This window comes from Dermatophagoides pteronyssinus, unplaced genomic scaffold, assembly GCF_027571235.1.
Source record: "Dermatophagoides pteronyssinus isolate colony J.1.1.1.1 unplaced genomic scaffold, Derpt_VIB-CSIC_2022.12 sq0008, whole genome shotgun sequence".
Lineage (NCBI taxonomy): Eukaryota > Metazoa > Arthropoda > Arachnida > Sarcoptiformes > Pyroglyphidae > Dermatophagoides > Dermatophagoides pteronyssinus.
Window position 1 is genome coordinate 2315870 of NW_027461532.1, and position 22068 is coordinate 2337937.

General features: G+C 28.2%; 2 protein-coding genes across 7 annotated transcripts; one reads left to right on the forward strand and one right to left on the reverse strand.

Annotated features, from left to right (window-relative positions):
* Nucleotides 1-112: 112 nt before the first annotated feature.
* Nucleotides 113-8789, reverse strand: LOC113794566 (uncharacterized). Of its 3 annotated transcripts, none has more exons than XM_075821139.1 (13): nucleotides 3860-8789; nucleotides 3610-3784; nucleotides 2907-3550; nucleotides 2758-2843; nucleotides 2620-2680; nucleotides 2292-2434; nucleotides 1936-2022; nucleotides 1479-1823; nucleotides 1175-1387; nucleotides 993-1112; nucleotides 846-929; nucleotides 716-772; nucleotides 113-597 (listed from the first exon to the last, which is right to left on the reverse strand). In XM_075821139.1, exons 1-13 carry the CDS (start codon nucleotides 8304-8306, stop codon nucleotides 526-528), a joined length of 6534 nt encoding a protein of 2177 aa, XP_075677254.1. In that variant the 5' UTR covers nucleotides 8307-8789; the 3' UTR covers nucleotides 113-525. The 3 variants fall into 3 exon arrangements, with proteins under 3 accessions (XP_075677254.1, XP_027200484.2, XP_075677255.1); XM_027344683.2 differs by having other exon boundaries at nucleotides 115-597; nucleotides 2647-2680; nucleotides 3860-8502; XM_075821140.1 differs by having other exon boundaries at nucleotides 116-597; nucleotides 2292-2413; nucleotides 2647-2680; nucleotides 3860-8496.
* A 2455-nt stretch (nucleotides 8790-11244) lies between these two features.
* LOC113794585 (uncharacterized) lies at nucleotides 11245-15206 on the forward strand. Of its 4 annotated transcripts, none has more exons than XM_075820871.1 (3): nucleotides 11245-11528; nucleotides 12451-13206; nucleotides 13315-15206. In XM_075820871.1, exons 2-3 carry the CDS (start codon nucleotides 12457-12459, stop codon nucleotides 15061-15063), a joined length of 2499 nt encoding a protein of 832 aa, XP_075676986.1. In that variant the 5' UTR covers nucleotides 11245-11528; nucleotides 12451-12456; the 3' UTR covers nucleotides 15064-15206. The 4 variants fall into 4 exon arrangements, with proteins under 4 accessions (XP_075676986.1, XP_075676987.1, XP_075676984.1 ...); XM_075820872.1 differs by lacking the exon at nucleotides 11245-11528 and adding an exon at nucleotides 11872-11890; XM_075820869.1 differs by lacking the exon at nucleotides 11245-11528 and adding an exon at nucleotides 12183-12269.
* Nucleotides 15207-22068: the final 6862 nt, after the last annotated feature.

Consider the following 22068-nt stretch of genomic DNA (forward strand, 5'->3'; position numbering starts at 1 on the left):
ATCACATGATAAATTGACATTGATGGGTTTTTTTTCGCTCTCATTTTTCTTTCTATAAATACAGACAAAAATTGTATAACAAAAATATTCAATGAATAATATTATAAGAATACATTGAATTCAAAATGATGACAAAAAAAATTGGTTGAAAAATTCCGAATAGTGTGAATGGAATAGATCCATGTACAGGTGTTTAATGATAAAAGTGAAAACAGTGAGAAAACAAAACCAAAACAACAACAAAAAAAAATCGATCCAGAAATTCATTAAGCAGTAATATTGGACATGATAACAACAACGACGGAAAAAAAGAGAGAAAGAAAAAGGCACAAAAATGAAAATTATTTTTTTTTTTTACACAGGAACAAAAAAAAAAACAAAAGCAAAATAAATTAAATTTAGGTCGAAAAAAAAGAGAAATTGAATTTTTTTTTTCTGTTGTTGCTGATGGATAAAAAATAATCCAAAAATATCAGGATGGATTGGATTCAAATAGGGAAAACCTTGGGATTTTTTTTTTGTTGTTCACATAAAACTTGGCGCTTCTTGTCCGGTCAATAAACGAAACATGGAAGTTGGCATCGTTTTCATGTGAATCTAAAACGAAAAAAAAATGGGAAATGAAAAAATCATCAATGTTTTTGTTGTTGTTGTTGTTGAAACAAATTATAGATTATTAATCAATATTTTTTTTAATTAAAATAGAAAAACCTACTTCACCAACCGAAGTGGCCAATAGATTGACAATTCGATCATGCGGTACAGCTACAACCTGTAATTTGAAAAAAAGATGAATAATTACCATAAAGAAAATTCTAGAATATCGAAAGAATATTGAAGCATACACTTTGTCCATTAATTTCAATAATACGATGACCAACACGTACACCACCACGTTCGGCTATTCCACCACGAAGTAAACTACAGATCTGAAGAATGATGAAGAAAAATTATCAATAATAAATTTCAACACAAAATTCCAAATAACATACAACACCATTCTGTACGCTAAATCCTAATTGATATTTTGTATCAGGACGTTTAATTTTTACTTCAACAACCGGTGGACAAGGAACAATTGTAAATTTAACGACAGTTTGATTTTTAGTGTTCTGCGGAAAAAAATTTTGCATTTTGAAAAATGAAATTTTTTGAAATTAAACAAGACCATTACCTTGACATAATTTTGACAAGTAGATAATGGAAGACCAACCAAACTGATGCCATTAATGGCAATAATTTGATCACCAATATTCAATTGTCCACAACGAGCACTAGGACTATTTTGGGCTAAATTTGCTATGACTACTGTAGGGAGCATTGAACCCCATCCCGATTCAACGATTACGATTCCGAGTATTTCGCCTTTTTGTTTGGGCACAATGACCTAAATTTTTTTCCCCATTCAGATAGAAAAACGAACGGATTGAATTGGAATGTAAATCATTCAAGTATATAAGTCGTTCAAAATTTCTTACTTCTTTTTGTTTTTCTCTTTTTGAAAACATTTCGAGTTCATCGCCGAATATTTCTTGTGAGTTAAGTACTTCTTGATAATCCATTTCCTTTAAAAAGCTACTATCTTTAATACCATTAGCTTTAAGAAATTCCATATAAGCCACTTGAAATGCTTGACCAATCGATTGGGCAATGTACTGTGCTTCCTCCGATTCGAACACATGGCATATCATTTTTGGTGAACGTTTGATTCCGGAATCATTTTGATCATCGATCTGTGAACGACGTCTGGCCATCAACACTAATAGATCACCAATGTCGGCAATATATGATATTGTACGAAGGGCATGATCCATCATAATTTCCTGTTTGACGAATGGTGTTGATAACGAAGGTGGTAATGATGAAAGGAAATGATAGAGAAAAAGAAAAAAAAGACATTGACAAAACAAAAATAACAACAAAACAAACACATACTTTTAAATCTGTATTCAAAACCATAATTTTTTCCGTTGAAATAAACAGATCGACTTCAGTGCTTGGTTGTGATTCTCCTTCCGGTGCCTTTACGATGAAACATAACCGGAAAAAACAAACAAACAATAATTAACAAATTTAATGTGGAATTCAAAAAAAATAAAAAGATCAATGATCGGATCGATTATTCTGAGGAATGTTTTTTTGTTTTGTTTCACGAAACTATTACTAATATTATACGTAAACTTACCAATGACTAAACAATGAATTTGTTTTTGAATGCAAACAAAAATTTTAAAATTTTTGTTAAAAATTAGCATTAATTTAGATTTATTATCATCAACAACAACACTAACCTTGATACGGGAAACAGCTTCTTCTGCTTGCATCATACGTGTTGCTTTTGTTGGTTGTCCATCACAAACTAATTGTGTTGAACCAAGATAACGAGCACGAAATAATACACCTTCGATCAAAACTTTTGATGGCCATTTTCGAACTGGAAAACAAATAACAACAAAAAATAGAAAATAAATTAGATTTGAATAGAAATAACTAATCGATAACTTACATAGGAAATGATAAGAGAAAAAAAAGTAATGAAAAGATTTTATAAGAAAAGATAGTGTGTGTGAAAAAAAAGTATTAATGAAAATTAGTTATTTTTTCCAAATTAAAACAAACCGTTGATTTGTTTATTATCATTATTACCTTCACGTGATGTGTTTGAACGTTTTGTTTGAGTCTAGTATATGTAGGAAAAGTATTCAAGAAAAAAAAACCAATAAATGAGAATTTTTTTGAAACATTTGTTATTATTACCTTTTCATCATAGAATTCTTTGTCATCATTTTGATTTAAACGTTGACTACCAAGTAGCCGATCAGTCTCTTGATCAGTATCACAGTCTAATGAGAAAAATAATTTTAAATTATATAAAAAAAACTCGAAAATAATAAGTGATTACTAACCATCATCAGGATGTCTAACGTTTGAAGCTGGTAATGATGATGATGAACCAATAGGTGTAACATTCGAATTGTTAATTGTTCCTGGAACATTTGTAGAATTCACAGTAGTTTTTGGTTGTGACTGAGTATTTTGTGTAGGCGATTGATCTAATTGTTGTGTTGACTTATGATAATGATGATATTGATGATGATTGATAGATGAAGATGATGATGATGGTGGTGGTGGTGGTCCATGATGAGCTAATGCAGATGAAACGGATGATGCAGCCGATGATGCTGACGATGATGATGATGCATTATGATGATGGTGATGATGATGATGAAGTGAACCTTCACCAGGTGAATTAGGCGATTGCAACATTGTTGGACTATTGCTTAAATTTGGATAATTTTGTTGATGATGTTGTTGAACACTGGATGGTTGTGGTGATATATGATGATGATGATGATAATAATTATGATAAGAATTATGGCCATATGAATGAGGTGGTGATTGTGGTGAATTAGAAACAGCATCCATTGTCGATCTAGGAGATAATGTATTGGTATTTGTATTAATATTTTGATTGGTCGACAATGATGATGATGAATGAATCGATTTATTTGGCATTGATGCTCGCTGAATCGATATATGTGAATTTGATCTGAAAAAAAGTTCAATAAACGATACTTTAAATGAAATTGACGAGGAAAAAAAACATACCTGTTGTTAGATGTTGTCGAACTTGGACAATATTTATTATCATGAATCGGTATTCCTGTTAGTTGTCCAGTTGTTTGACATTGAATATCAGTAATGTCGATTCGTTTTGGTTGATTCAATGAATTGGATGTGCCATCAGCCAGTGGAAAATTATGTCTTACCGCATTCGTTTCATCTATTTTTTTAAAAAGAAAAATTGAAAATTGAATTTAAGGAATTTTAACAAGAAAAAATATTCTTCAAAAAATACCTGTAATCATTTGATGATAACTAAATGAATTTGAATTATCAAACGAAATTTGATTCGAATCTTTATTATCAACATTATGAATTCTGTTATTTGAATTCAATGTTGTCAAATTGGATTCATCTTTTATCGTATACGGGTTATTATTTTTTTCATCAACATTAAAATATGATGGTTGTGATTGGCCATTGATAATTTTTGTTTTGGTGACATCTTGATGTTGTTTACCAGTATTATGATAATAATTGTCATAAGAATTCGAATTAAGAGATTCACCATCACCATTCACCGTTTGATGTTGATTATTGTTGAATGATGATGATGATGATTGTGGTAAATTTGCTGTCGATGTTGTTTCACAACCGATTACAGTTCGACCATTAGATTTTTGATATTCATGATAATAATTATCGGATAATGGTTGTTGTTGATCATTATTTATTATTGGAACATGATCACGATCATCATCATCATCAGCATCATCATCATATTCCATCATTTCACCATCATCATCGTCATCGTTATCGCTTGAAGGCAAACCGGATGAAAGACCATCTTCAAGAACGGGCATAATATTCATTAATTTTGTATTGGTTCCATTCAAATCAATATCATTGTCGGGTATTATTGATGATGATGATATTTTATCCTTATAATAATCACGATCATTACCAGACAAACATAAATCATCAACATCTAAATGTGTTGAATATTGATGATGTTCAAGAAAATCTTTACCATTAATCAATTCTGGTGATAAACATATGAATGAACTTAATTTACTTTTACGATTATTTCCATCACCATTATTATTGTCATTGTTATTATTATTATTATTAGTATCAACGGTTGATGATGTTGCCGATGTTTGATCAAGTTGTAAATCATTATTACTAATACCGCTATCAGCTACAATCAATTCATTTTCATCATTTTGTGTTGTAAAATGAGATCTTATATAATTCTTACGAAATTCTTTATTTCGATGAAAATGTGATGACGATGATGAACCACAATCATCATTATAATGATATTTATCGCCAGATTTATTACTATCATCACTGGATTCTAGTGAACCGGATTTATTCATTTTTAGATAATCAGATGAATGGCCAGTAGTGGATGCATTCGTAGTTGAAGAAAATTTTCTTAATGTTGTCATTTTTGCAGCCGTTGTTGTTGATAATTCATTTGATTGAAGACTTTTAAATGATGTTATACTATGCGATAATGATGATTCATTATTGAAAGATTTTTTCATTTTATTCGTCTCATTCGATGAAATCATATAATTATCATCAAATTCTTGCCGTTGTTGTTGATTTTCTAGCTCACATGGTTCGGATTTCAAATTATTATCACTAAATTGTTTCAATGGTGATGGTTTTGCACTTATTGATGCATTATCTGTTTCACTATCGATGGCAGTTTCGATATTCGATATATTTAAAATTGATTTAACTATTTCATCACAACTGATTTGTGTTTGCTGAATAATATTAGAAGGATTATTATTATTATATTCTTGAATTGGTAAACTATTTTGACTAGATTCTTCAAACGATGATAATTGTTGATTGGAATCATTTGCCATCATTATTATTTTGGATTTGTTCGATGTTGAACGCCATCCAGATGCTGATGGTAATGATTTTTTTATCGGTCGGTTATTTGATTGACAAGAAAAACTTGATGAACTATTAACATCGGTACTGGAAAATGTTGCCGATGTTGATGATGATGATGAATGTGGTGAATCATTTTCCGATGATAATGTTATCGATTTTAATGCATTATTATTAGTATTATTAATTATCGGTTCTTGTTTTTCTATTATTGGTTGTTGTTGTTGTTGAATAGATGTCATACTATTGCAATAATCATTATTTATTATGTTATTAGTTGATAATGATGATGAAGATGATATGATTCGTTGTGGATAACCAGGTTTTGGTCCATAACGTTTTGGTGAGCCTTCATATTGAGCTATCGGTACCGAACCAATAATACGTGCAATCGGTAATTCATTAATATCGAATTCGGATTTTTTCTCAATCGATATACTTGAATAATCGGATTCGGATATAATATCATTATGATCAACAATATAATTATTATTATCAAAGACTTCTGTTGTTTGAATATTATCATCATCATCATCATCATTATCAATGATAACATTATCTTTATTGTCAGTATTTTTCGATACAATCGATAATTTATTCTTTAAATCGGTGACAAATTTTTCACAAACCAAATTCATTTCATTTGTTATATTCTCATCATCATCATCATCATCGTCATCAATCATTGTTTGATTGGTGGTGGTAATAAATTTTGTTTGCATTTCCGACAACAATGTTGTTTGATTAGGTGGTGATTTTGTTTGTTCAACACATTCTTGATTATTTGAAATTTCGGAAGAAGATTGATGATCACTATGATGTTTATGTTCAATAAATTTGAATTTATTACGATTCTTATTATTATTGTTATTATTATTGCTCGATGATGATCGATTATTAGTCATAATTAATTCAATTGTTGCACAATTATTATCATTATTATTATTATTTACCGAATCAATGTTTATATCACTTGAAGAAAGAATTCGATCATCATTTTTATATATAACAGTTGATTCTATTTCGGATTGCTGTTTTTGTTGACTAGAATCATTTTCATTTAAATATTTTGGATTCTGTTCCATAGTTCGATCATCATCAACATCATAATTTATGGCTGATAAATTATTAATGATAACATTTTTGTTCGAATCATTTGTCGATGAACAACATTGATCAACATTCGATGATAATGATGAAGAATTTACCAATAATAATTCATTATTATTCTGATTCAGAATGTTTGGAATAGAATGTTTATTATTACGGAATTGAGCTACACTAGATGGCATGGTTGATGATGATGATGATGATGGAATTTTTTTGTCACTACAATTATCATTGGCCGAAAATTTGGCCATATTATCATTAGTTTCCATCAAATCGGGTGATGGTGCTAAATCCATAAAATTAAATGATGGTCGTATAACCATTGAACCAATATTTGATTTAAGTTTATTCTTAACTACAGCCGATTTAGTCATAGCCATTTGATGATTTGGATTAATCGGATGATGATGATAACGTTTTTTTGATCGTGTACTACGACTTGAACTAAATAATTCATTACCACCGGCAATTGCTAGTTGATGATCATGACGAGATTTTAAATCATTTTTTTGATAATTAAATTGAAATTGATAAGAATTATTGTCATCGATAGCATTTACATTATCATGATCATCATCATCCGCATCATTATAATGATTTCGTTTTATATTATTAGTAGAATCGATTGATTTATTAATCGACATATCGACAATATTTTTATCTCGATCCATATTAATACGACTGAATAGAATATCATCTTCATCATTAAGATCATAATCAAAATTATTTTGTCGACATTGTTGAATATCTAATTTTGAATTTTGAATACGAGAATCATCTTCAGCAGGTGATAAAAGTAGATTATCTAATCGTAATTTTGCTGCAATTGTTGGTTGTTCATGATGATTTTTTAGCCTTCTTGGTCGTTGATGAATAGAATTATTTGTTTTTGTTTCATTACCACAAGAAATTGATTTTCTTGATATCAATGATGATGTTTCATTTGATGATGATCGATCACGTGAACAGCCGCTTGTTACAATCAAATCATCATTATTATTATTATTGATTGAACGAATTTTCGATTTCAATTCAGAATCATCTGATTTTTGTTGTTGTTTAGTAATCTTTGAATCATCTACCGGGGATAATAATGATGTTGGCAATGGTGGTGGTGATGGTGATGGTGATATACCCATAAAATTCCATAATCTTTTTCCATTATTATTATTATTCATACGATTTGAATTTTTTATTAATCTTGACTGTTGTTGTTGTTGTTGAATTTTTGATTTTTTATTATTCAAATCAATCGATGATGATGATAATGATTGTCCATCAATATTGTAAGATGAACAATCATTATCATTATTTTTGATATGATAATCATTGACAATATTATCATTATTACAACATTCATCAACCGAATCATTATAATCCATAGAATTTTGTTTATTATTATTACTAATAATATTTGTATTGATATTGGAAGGCGATATTAATAATTTAGTTTTTGGTCGACATTTTGGAAATAATTTTTCAATAAGCTCAGCATTTTCAATCAAAACATCATCATTTAGATTTTGTATCGATTTATTTACGATATTTGTATCCGTATTTGATTGCGGTAATTGTTGTTGTTGTTGATGTATAATTGAATGATATGAATGACTTTGATGCATAAAATGATTTTTATTCAAATTTGATGCGTTTGAATTGTTATTGTTGTTATTATTCTTTTTCCAATCACTACCATCAATCGTTTGGTATAGCATTTCGAAATTTTTTTTTATCAAAATATTATTTTTGATTGATTGATTGATGATTTCGATAGGCACTGATGTTTTTTTTACTGATGTTATTTATTGGTTTATGGTGATAATGATGATTTTTAATTAAGCTCTGATCATCAATAATTTTTTTTTCTTCAAAATAAATTTCAAATAAACAATGAACCAAAACAACAGATTCGAAATGTCAAAGTTTCTTCTTTCTTTTTTTTTGTCGAATAAAAAGAGTTAGATTCAATTCGAATGATGATTAGTTAGCTGGAATTCCAATGAAGTTTTGTTGTTATTCGATAGGATGGTGGTGAGTTGATAAGAATATTTTTCTTATATGTTTTTTTTCCTAAATCAAACAAATAAAAGTTTCATTGAAATTTTGGATGAAAAAAAAATATTTTCTAAAGATGAAAAAGATTTTTTTTTCGTTTCAAAAAGAAAACAAAAACAAATATATCGAATGGGTTACACGTAATTCTTGAATGTATTGAATTGAAAAAGGAAGAAACTTTTTTTTTCTATTGTTATTTCTGCTTCTGTGGAATATGATGATGATGATGATGATGATAAACAAGAATTTTTTTTTATATTCTTGGTTAGCTGTTTGACAAAACACACACACACAGGGAGTACCATACCTTGTACAATAATAATAATGAAGGAAAAAAATGAGAAAATATTCTATGATCATCATGAAGAAACTACAACAACAACAACGAGAATGAGAATTTTACAATATAGATTCGACGACGACGAAGAAAAAAAACCAATTCTTTTTTATTTTGGCTGACGAGTCCATTCCATTCCATTCCGTTCATTCATTCATATGAACTATATATATCCAGTGGGCCATTCGTTTTTTCGTGTTGAAACTATCACAAAAAGTTTGTTCTTGTAACCATGTTGAGTTGTGTGTGTGAACCCGATTATTTTTTCTCTCACCCGATTTTCATTTCGGTCGCGTATATTTCCCGTCATCAGCGCATACGCAATTGGCCAGTTTTTTCTTTCATAACTTGGGTTTTTTTTTCTATGGGAAAAAAATGGGATTTACCCGAATAAATGATGAAAAAAAAAATAGTTAAATGTGATTGAATTTTTGTGGCACACACACACACAGTATATGATTTTGATATATATAAGTGTGTGTGACACATCTTGAAATATATTTTTCAAAGTGGAAAAAAATCATCATACCTTTTCAGATTTTTGTACATAATAGTTTTTGTGAGCTTTTGGTTTTACACAGAATCACTGAATTGTTGTTAGCTAAATTGTTTTGTTGAATTATGATGATCATGCAACAATAAACTTCCGTTATTAATATGATAGTGGTGACATCTTTTTTCAACATTGAAATAAATATTAGGAATTTTTTTTTGTCTTTTAATGATAATTTGGAAGTTTGTGAAAGCCAAAACAGCGGATTCTTTTAAAAAGCCGATTTTTTTTCGTTTGAAAATGAAAAATTTTAATTAATGAAATGGATTTCTTATTACCCATTGAATTGGAGGTTTTTTAGTTTAAATTGTTGGGAAACAAAAAGGATTAATTTTTTTTTTTGTTTTGCTTTTGGAGAAATAATGAATTTTCCCAGTAGACTTATGTCAATAACAGAAACGATGCTTTGTATATATCGATGATGTTGCAATTCATTTTGTTTTTCGATTATTTTATTCTTTATTCTTTGCATTTAAATTGTATCTTAAAATTGGTTCTCATTATTCAACGATAAATTTTCATTATGTAAATCATTATATTGAAACGAAATGCTCATGTACGGTAGCACACACACACACACATATATATACATTGATAGCATTTGGTAGCCGGAAATGATTCTTTTTGAAGATTTTTCGGTTATTACCGTGGTCATTTACAAAGATATTTTAGCATCTTGTAGGGTAATTGAACAAGTTTGATAATAGGAAAAAAAGAGAATCACTAATGATAATTTAATGAAAAAGGCAAATATCATTCGGAATTTTTGGTTTAGAATGAAATAATCATCATTATCATTCGATTTTTTTTCTTTCTTTCTTTTCGAACCATTAGCTTCCCTGCCGAATTATTTTATATGTTAAGTTTTGGTCACAATCTTATCGAATCGTTTTTTTGGTAGCGGCATAGCGACCAATGAATTTTGGCCAAGTCGCGCGTTTTTTTTTCCTCACTCACACTTTATTTAATCTGAATGGCGCGTTTGTTCAACACTTTTGTTATCTCAATTGAAGCAACAACTAATGTTGCGTTGATGTACATATATGGTTTGGAATACATTGAATGATCTAAAAAAAAACAACGCGCGCTATTCGTTGCGTTATGTTGTAGAGGCGCAACAAGTTTTCTGCTTCAATCCAAAATCAAACATAAAAATGAACCACTACTTTTTTTGACATAATCAAACAACCATCGTATCATTTTGGGTCATTCATAAATGAAATTTTTTTTACAAACATTAACTAATACTACTACCTTGATAAAATGATGGTGTGCGCGTTTTTTTTTTTTATTCGCTCGCTTAGCACACAAAAATCCTCATCATTATCATCCTCTTCTTCTTCGTTCTCCGCCCATATTATATCCAATTGTTGAGCGCTCGCCAAAAATCGATGTCGAATGTCGTCGTCGTTGTTGTTGTTGTTCTTGTATCTTTTTTTTTTTTTTTTTTGTTTATGATTTGTTGTTGTTGTTGAATCCATTATTATCAACAAGCAAAAATAAAAAAATAATTTTTATTATAAAAACAGAATTAATAAAATGCTAAGATTTTTTAGTTTTTTTAAATTATAAAGAATTTTTTATTTTGATTCATTTTAAAAACTTTTTAAATTCTTGAACAAAACCAAAAACCGGAATACAGATGTTAAATTTCCGGAACATTTCTTGTTAATAAATAACCGAATTTTTGAATGTGAATTGTTTTTGTTTTTAGTTGAAAATTTTTTTTTTTTTTGTAAATTTTTTCTTTGTTTTAATTCTTGTTTTGTTTTGTTTGTTTTTTGGTTTTGTTTGTGTATTTTATTACACAAAAAAACAACATTCGAATTTTTTTTTTTAATTTTGTGAATTTATTTTGTTTTTGATTCTATAATTTAAATTTGTAAAGTGAATGATTTTTTTGTTTTATAAATCAATTTGTGTGTGTGTTCAAGTTCTATGTAATAGATGAATTTTGATTGATCATCTTTTGTTTTTTCTTGGTTAAAAAAGGTAGGTCGAATCGTTTTTGTTTTGTCTATTCCAATTTGAATTTTTCGTTTTTTTTTGTAATGAAATTATAAATTGTAATTTTCTGTTGTGTACGAGAAGGGGAACCATGCTTGTTACAAATTCCTGATTCTATATAGTGATTACATTATAATTTTATTTGTAAAAAAATCAATGATAATTACTAATCGATATAATGATAATTTATAACCTGGTGTATACGTTTTATATGAGATTTTTTTAAAAATATTTTATTCTCTTTTTTTCCTGATTGCGTAATTCTTTTCCGAAAGAAAAAAATGAATATTTTTATCTTTTTAGATGAATAAAAAAAATTATGCAAAAGGCGTCGTCATCATTTGTGTGTATGTATGTTTGTTGGTGTGTGTTTATGAACACACACGTACATACTCCCTCTTGCAATAAATATATGGACTGTAGAATTTTTTTTTCAAATAAAATCCATACATGCAGATAGATGTTTTTGTAAAAATTTTCACTGTAGATTTTTTAAAAGAATAATTAGAATTTTAGAAAAATGTTTATCGGAAAAATCCTTTTTGGAATTAAGTTGTTTGAGAGAGATTTAACGATATTTTATGTTTGTCCGAATATTTTTTGCTCAACAAGTAGGATATTGAAATGGAAAAAAAAACAGAAATGAAAAAAATAATGATAAATGTTGGCTTCACTGCAGCGCAAGTTAGTTTTTTTTGCGAAACAACACACAGATACATTCCCGTTGTATGTTGCTCGCATTTTTTTTTCACTTCGTTGAATATTTTTCTTCGTTGTTTGTAATGAAAATTGAATCAACAGTTTGTTTTGACCTAATTTGATTTTCATTTTGATTTGTTCCATTAAATAAATTTATTGATTGATTTTAAACCTATGAAATTTTTTATTTTTTAAATTTCTCTATTAGAAAATAATGGCTAATCAGAATTCAAATTCAAATGATATTGGTATTGGCGGTGGTGGTGATGGAAATAATAGTGGTGTTGATGAATCTGGCCAAGAACAACAACAACAATCAAATGAAATGAATAGTTATCAGGTGATACGTTTAAATCATCAGGATCGTATGTCATCAGCATTTGAATCAATGCTTTGTGATGAAATGTTATGCGATGTAACAATTATTTGTAATGGACAAGCAGTTAAAGCACATCGTGTTATACTTGCAGCATCATCAACATATTTTAAAGAAATATTTCATCATATACCATTTGGTTTTTGTCCAATTGTATTTCTAAAAAATTTTACAAATGAAGATTTAAATGATATACTTGAATTTGTTTATAAAGGTGAACTAGTTGTTCCTACTGAACGTATTGATTCATTAATCGATTCAGCTAAATCACTTGGTATTGCCGGTTTAGCTACATTACGTGTAAATAATAATAATAATAATAAGAATAATCAACAAAATAATAATAATGTTAATAAATTGACAACGGCGATAAATAAAGAAAATTCAAAAAATGATAAAAATCTTAATCATAATAATAATGGTAATGATAATGACAAAGCAGATAATATTAATTTAAAATCATCATCATCATCATCTGTGACAATCAATCAAAATAATAATCAAATTACTACCACTATTACAACTAATAATAATAATAATTTACATACGGGTCGTAAACAACGTGGACGTAAACGTAAATTACCGATTGTAAGTTTATGTTTAAGTATTTTTTCTAAATTTTATCATTTGGAATTATTCATTTTTATTTTAAAATTCTTTTTTGTTTTGTGTTTTTTTTCGTTTCTCTTTAAATAGTCAAATAGTAATAATAATGATAAACATGTTGATAATTCTAATGATCTCACCATTAATTCCACCAATCAAACTATTACTACTAATAATATAATAAAAGCTGCCAATGGTGATCATAACAAACAATTTAATGTAACAAAAATACATAAATCAACATTATCAACAAATCATCAATCAACAAATGATCTAAATTTGAATAATAATGTTAAAATATTAGAAAAACCTATCATTGAATCAATATCATCATCATCATCATCATCACCATCATCATCGTCGACTTCATCATCAGCATTATCATCACCACCGAAATCTGAAGAATTAAATGATAGAAATAATAAATGTTCGACAATAATGATGCAGAATGAACAGAATTATACACAATTGAAAAATATAAATAATGTACAAAAAACAATAACTACAAATGGTAAATCTATTGTTGGTTCGTCGATAACAATTAAATCCGAATCAACAGCTAGTGAGGATAATAATGCAAACAATGTTCATAAGTCTTCAGGTTTATTATTGGGTGGAAAATTACTTCGAAATCGAAATGCAACATCATCGACAGCGACGGAGAAAAAATTATCAATTTCAAATGATAATTGTGATCAACAACAATCAACAACAGAAACACCGAAAAAATCGAATGAAAATATTGATTATCAAATTAATTCGGATCATCAGATATTGGATGATGATTTATTAAATAAAAATAATAGTAATAGTAATAGCAGTAATAGTAATAGTAGTAACAGTAGTAAGACAAAGAATAATAAGATAACCAAATCAAAATTACGATCATGGTCACAGCAAATATGGCAAAAAAATCTTGCAGCTCTTAGATCAGTATCATCATCATCATCGACGACCACACCACCACCAACAACAAACACTACAAACATATTACCATCATGTGGTTCATCCTCTTCCTCTTCATCATCATCGGATTCGGTTGATAACCATCAATCAGTAATTGATAATGCTGGTGGTGATATTACGGAAACAGCTAAAACTGATGAAACCAAAACATTAAAAACAACAACAGCAGCAATTGTTGATAGTAAATATGAAATACCGGAAGGCAATTTGATACGTGTAGAACCACGTCGTGGTAGACCACCGAAAATTAAACATCATACATCATCGACAACAACAACAACAACAACTGCCTCCGCCATTCAACAGCAACAGGTACAAAAATTGAATCCATTTGTTATATCAGCAAAATCAACGAAAAAATTAACAAACGGTGGTGCTGTAAATGGTCATAAAGGTGTTAATGGAAATTCAAACATCAGCAACGTTGGCGGAAAACAATCTATTAAACGTGGTAGAGGTCGACCACCATTAGTTAAACGTGATCCAAAATTAGCAGCAGCTGCATTATCTAATCCAAAAATGTTATTCAATATTGTAAAATCATCAACAACAAATGTAACATCTTCTAATAGTACTGCCGCAACCACAGCCGCCGTTGCGGATATTCCCGATCAATTATGCTCAACTTTATCATCATCATCAACAGCCAATAATGATAAACAAAATTCTAAAGTTTTAATACAAAAACAAGAAAATATTGATAATGATAATGATGTTAAGGATAATAATGAAGAAACAAAATCAAAAAAGATGATTACAAATGGAACAACAACAATCGATACTATTACTATTGAAAATGATAATAATCAAACATTGATAGTTGCAAATAATTCAATTTCATCAACTGTAAATCATGCTACAATTTCCACTTAAAAAATCATGATTTGTTTTTTAAAACATTTATTCATTTTTCCCATGAATTGATCCTAAGATATAATTTTTTTGATGACAAACAGGAGAATTCATTACAAGTTGTTTCATTGTGAAATTTATAAATATACATTACATTATGCAAACCCCCTTATAATACTTATTCATTTATTATCGGATTTAAAATACTTTTTTCTCTTCTTTTTTTTTGATTAAACAAATAATATCATTTTAAATAATTTTGTTTTATAAATTTAACTAGCCATTACCATCATCATTCAATAATACACAGCTAAAACATATGTATAGATTTTTTCATTATAATTTCAAATTACTTTGATTTTTTTTTAAATAAAATTTTTTTCACTTTTAAAAAAATCAATTTTTTATCTGTACACAGATGGCAACAGTGTTATTTTTGTTTTGCAATCAACTTTTTCTGCCATTAGATGTCGTTGGTTGGACGAAGAATTTTTTTGGTTTGTATTGAAAAATCGAATCCGCTGTGGATTTTTTTTCGATTGCTAAAAATAATTCATAATTCAATGGAAAAAAATCTCGAACAACGAAATTTCCATTATTATTCGATCTAAATGAATTAATCAAATGTAAATCTCCAAAAAAAACGAAATGAAATGGAATTAATTTCTGGATCAGAGCAAAAAAAATAATTGAAAACAACAACAAAACCAGAATATATTCTGCATATGACAAAAACACAAAAAGACCATAAATATTAATGGAAAGATTACGAAATTATTTTTTGTTTTGTTTTGTTTTGTTTTTGGTGTTTTGTTTTGAATTCAATTCACGGAAATCACTGAATTTTAGTCGATTTGGATTTATTTTTATACATTTTGATTTTTTGTACAAAATATGGATTTTTTTAAATAGAATTTTCGACAGAATTTTATCAACAACAACAGAGCTGGTTAACAACAACAAAAAAATTCTGCAATAATCAAATTTTTTGATTGACATTATGTAAGAATCAAAAAATCAAGAATCAAGAATATATTTTCGAACAAATTGAACATCTGGATAAATCAAAAATCATTATTGATGTGTGTTTGTTTGTTTGCTTGCTTGTTCAATAATCATTTATGAAAGAAATTCCTAAAAACATTTTTTTTTCTTATTAATTTTTTCGATTTTTCTTCCTTCTTTTTTGAAATGAATATTGCCGGAAATTCTTGAATTTCAGTGATGATCGAAGAGAAAAAATGTATTTTTTTTCCTATCTGTCAATCAGATGATTCGTTGAACTTAAAACATTCCAGAAAAATTGATCAATTATTAAAATCCATAAATAATTTTTTTTTTTTTTTGTTGCTGGGTTCGTTTAATTAAACGGAGCGGAGGGAAAAAAAGCAATTAAAAAAAAGAGTTATCAAAAGATTTAATTACAGTAAAAAGCGAATGAATGTACATTCCAATCCTCCTTCACTACCACCATCGCAGATCAAATCAATCAACAAATGCTTGATTTCGAAATTAAATCCCCAAGATTTTTCGGGGGGTTTTTTTCTCTCGAATGTTGAAATGTCGCCATTTACACATTACATCATTTAGAAATCAGAAACATTTGCGAATGAAGCATATCAATGAAGCCGAAACATAAAATGAATTGAGATTCGAAGTTTCGAACTTTTGATCTTTGTTCGATTGAATTTTTTGTTCAATCTATTTAAAATGTTCTAAAAATTTTTCTTTCATTCGATTGTTAGATGCTATATATAGTTGAATAAGCAATTTGATTTTGTATACAAAAAAAAACCTTACCACGTGTTATATTTGTTTGATTTGTTACATTGAGTTTGGTTTGACTGATGTTTTAATCATCGATTCGAAGCTATTGTGTAGAAGTAGAGAGATTATAAATTAGATTATTATCAAATGATTTCCAAAATCTTGGAACAAATTTCCTCAAGGGTTGAAGAGTAACCTATGTTCAAATATTCATCAATAAATTATTTTTGAAATACATTTCAATACCTTCGGAAACGAGAGCTCGATCCGTTAGAAAACTAATAATGAAATTAGCAAAAGAACCGCCAAGCAGTTTGGAGGTAAATTAATTAAAATGATTTGCTTTTTTATGTTTTTCATCAATTATTTGTCTTATTTTGTTTGTTTCTATTCAGGAGTGCTTCATTCAATTTCTCACAAGGGCTCGAGAAAGTCGTAAGGAAAGATTAAAGACCGCCCGAAAAGTGGATCTATCCGCCTTGACCGTCGCAAGAGCGGATCAAAGATGGATCAAAGAGAGATCAAAGATGGATCAAAGAGAGATCAAAGCGGACAAAAGCCGGGCGGCAGAAGCCCGAGCAAGAAAACACAAATTAACTCTAAAAGGACAAATTGAAGAACTAAAATCACAATTGGTTAACAAAAATTCTTTGATTTCGGAATTGGAGAAAAAAATCAAGGATTTAGAAGAAACAAGGGTTAAATTACAGTGTTCGAATCGTTCGACAATCGAACACAGTAATCTTTATTCGAACAGTTTTTACTGTTTTTTTTTTTTTTTTTTTTGGTGGAACTTTCTTCTTTCTTTTCTTCTTTCTTGCGTTTTTAATATATAACTTCCTTAAAATAAAACAGTCTTGTTTAAAATCTTGATTCATTCGTCTATCGTTTATTTTTTCTCTTTCGTAATCGTAAATATAAATAAAATTTGAACATCTTAAATACCTGAGCATTCACTGATTATAATTTCATTTTTTTTTTTTTTTGAATTCATTCGCTTTCTCTTTCGGTGAATTGGGTGAATAAATTTGTAGATTTTTGATGGTAATAATGATGAATGTAAAATTCCTATTTTTTGTATTTTGTTTTTTGATGATTTCATTTTTGTTGTTTGATTTGAATAATAAATGATCATTCATATTATGATCGATGAATAGAGAGAGAGATTGCTAACCTACCACGAAAGATGATAATGATGATCATCGATCAATTCGCGAACGAGAATTCTCGAATATGTACATACTGATGACAAGAAATGAATGAAATAAAAAATACATTGTTTGTTTGTTTGTTTGTTTTCCTACGTAATTTTCATTTTCAAATGATGAAATGCAATAATGATTTCTGCTTCCGAATTTCTTTCTTTTTGTTGTTTTTCAAGATGAACAAAAAAAATCATAAAAAAACACAGTGGCTATTTGTTTATGATTTCAATTGTTCAGTTGTTGTTTTGTTTGTTTGGTTAAAATTCTCATTAATCATTTATCAATCATTTTTGTGGACAACTTAATCAACAAAACAATTGTCATTATCATGGCCAAAATAACAATAAAGATTCTTTTTTTTGCTGTTTTGAAATATTACGTCAATCAGATTGAAAATATTACAAAAACAAAATCAAAATAAACATTTTTATTCAGAAAATTTATGAAAGAAAAACAAAATGTTATTTTTTTCTGAATTAACGGTAGCATTATTCAGAAAAAAATTTTTGTTAACTCTTCGTTATCACACATTCATTAAAAGAACCCTTGCCTAAAAATAACAACAATAATAATAAAAAATGTGTTTAAAGTGGACAACATCCAACGTCATTTCACTTGTGATTCAATAAATCAATCTTTTGATTGATCAACAAAAGACATTCTTTATGGCGATTTTCTCATCTTTTCATTCATTCCTATGTAAAAAAATTATTCGCAACATTTCCTTTTTTGATTCCAAAGAACAACAACGAAAAATTGTCCAAATATTTGATCTTATCAAATACAAATAATCAAAAACAATTTGATTTGATTTTTTTTTGATTTGTTCACTTGAATCATTTTCATCATTTGATATTCAAAAATGTGTGGAATGTTTTTCTTCATTAAAATCGATTGTTTAATCAAATAAGAAGAAAAAAGAAAAGATTTTTGGTTCTTCACTTTCTCAATCATTCGTTCATTCATTCATTCATTCATTCATCTAACCCTACCTACCTGTTGATTGCACTTGCTAGATTTTTCTTCTTTTTTTCTTCTTCAAATTCAAATTCAATTCATCCATCCGTCAATTGTTGTTTTGCAATCAACATTGCATCAACACACACACATACACACAAACAAACCATAAGACATGTTTATTAAAGAATTTTTTTTTACACAAATAAAATTTTCAATTGTTTTTTCTTCCTAAAAAATCAAGCAACGTTTCTTTTGTCTTGTTTCTTTCATTCATTGTATTCATCATTATTATCTGGTTATAACAAACATTATAATTATCAACATTTTTCACTTGTTTTAATACAAATTATAATTATCATTTTATAATTTTTTTTATTTAAAAATAGAATTATCAAATTATATGACGTATATTGCATACATCCATATTCAATCCAACACAAGACAATAATGAAAATTTTATTTATTTTGGAAAATTCTTTTCTTTTCTTCTTTCTGGTTATTATATATCTATTTTTGGATTGATTGTCAGTTTTCAATTCAATACTTTTTTGTTTTCTCTCTCTCCTACGCTCAATATAGCACACACAAACAAACGCAAATATTATTGTATAGAATTGATTAGCTAGAAAAATACTAATAATAATTTATTATGATTGATTAGTATGAGGGTGGAAATAGTTTGGGGGAGAATATTCTCTATGAATGATGAATGAATGAATGATGTTGATGATGGAAAATACTTTTGGGGAACAAAAAGTTGGATAATAATAGCTATATTTTTTTTCAAGGAAAAATCATATAATTTCATTGTCTTATTGGTTTTTCTTTGGAAAAAAAAATTGGATTCAAGTTTAAATAGGATTTTTTCTCCAGAAGAAACAATGATGTAATGTTTCAAATGATAATGCTGTTTTTTTATTACCCTATTCAGTTTTCGCTTCATCGATTTGAATCTTTAGAATTTATTTTGAAAATAGATTTGACCATCATTCAAACAAACAAACGACTGGACAGCAACAGCAAAAATCCAAACAAAACTAGAAAAACCCCCAAAACAAAACTGTATCAGGATTAAATGAAAAACCAAATAATTCTTTTGAATTGAATTGAAAACAAATCTTAACAGCAAAAAAAACTGAAAATAAATCTCCGAAAAAAAACAACAAAGAAATTCTTCGTTATAAAGAAGCAGAAAAAATTGGTCAAAAATCGATCCCACACACAGAAAAATAAAGTCGTAAAATATACGGCAAAATTCATAACATTTTTGGGTTTTAACGTCATCCACAAAATGTTATGGTTTTTCTTTCTTTTTTGTATTTCTGGGCAAAATCCATGAAATATTGAGGCAAAAAACTCAAATATTTGTGGCCAAAAAATCATGAAATATTCTGGAAAAGAACTAATATTTCTTGGAAAAATCCATGAAATATTCTGGAAAAAGACCTAATATTTCTTGGAAAAATCCATGAAATATTCTGGAAAAAGACTGAATATTTTTGGGCAAAAAATCATGAAATATTCTGGTTAAAAATATTTTTATTCACAAAAAAAATGCGAAATAAAAGAGAAAAGAAAGATAAATTTAGCCGACTAAGGTGGCATAAAGATCATTTTTTAAATTCATAAACAAAAAGTAAACAAGTTAATCAGTGAATTAAATGATAAAAAATTAAGATTATTGGCCAAGGATAGATTGAAATTCTCCGATTTGTTTGCTTTATTTTCCAGATTATCGCTCAAATCATGGCTATGTGATTTCTAATAATTTATCATGAATGGATGAATCTTCCTTGGTTGCCCTCAGTTCACCACTGATGCTTGCTTGAGTTCCATATCGCTTCCGATTTCTCGTTCGACCGTTGGAGATTTCCTTATCCAGCCACAACGCTTTCTATTGTTTTTTCCATGCTTTAAGCCGTTACACAAAATAATATTTTCTGATTCGAAAAATAGTCAAATGGCAAACGAAAAACAAAAACTTCGTTTAAAAACAAAAATGCTGGATTCGAATTATTTCAATTGTTTAATTGAATTATTAACAATGTTTCGAATGTTAGCGAATTGTTTCAAATTTCAAGTTCAATTGTTATGGCTCAATCGAACAAACATCGATTTACCAAATCTTTTCATGAATCGATCATGAATCCAATCTGATATTGAAAAGCAATTTTAGGTTATAAGTTGTTTACGAAGCCAGTGTGGACAACAGCCACTAGTTTTGGCTTCATGATCAAATTGCCACATCTGACCCCTTCATATTTTTTAACCAAATTAGATATTAGTCAATTCGATTGGAACTCATCTTAGACAAATGAAGGAAGATCCAATCCAATACCTTCTTCTTTAGCCCTATTGAAAAAAATTTGCTTAGGAAACATCCATTTTGTCTGTATGATTATTCTGTCCGGAAGATAGGATAGGATAGGATTCCATTCTCATTGAAACGTGGTTTCAAATCAATCATTTTTTTGTAGATCCAACTTCGCAAATTCATTGCAAACGCGATATGTTTGGCCGAGTGTCAAATTGTACATATTTTATTATGAAATTTTGATTAATCCAAAAAATGAAAAAAAATTTTCTAAGTCCAGAAATTTTTCATGAAATATTGAGGCTAACAAAAAAATCCATGAAATATTGAAGCTAGCAAAAAAAATCATGAAATATTGGGACAAAACAAAAAATCCATGAAATATTGGGACAAAACAAAAAATCCATGAAATGTTTGGGCTGAGTATAAGATTGGCCAAAAATCATGAAATATTCTGGAAAAAAATCCTAATATTTCACGATTTCAGTTTTCCATAAAATATTGAGGAAAAAAACCATAACATTTTGTGGATGACGTTAAAACCCAAAAATGTTATGGTTTTTTGGCAAAAAATCGAACTATTTTACGTTTCATTTTTCTGTGTGCACCAAAAGAATTATGCCAAATACACAATCTGTATATCTTTACCAAGAATTATTATTGTTATTATTCGGTAGCTTTTGAAAAGATTTTTGTTTTTTGTTTGTTTGTTTTTGTTTTGTTTTTTTTGTACATTACTTTTACATCATAATTGGAAATCATTGCTTGTTTATGATGATG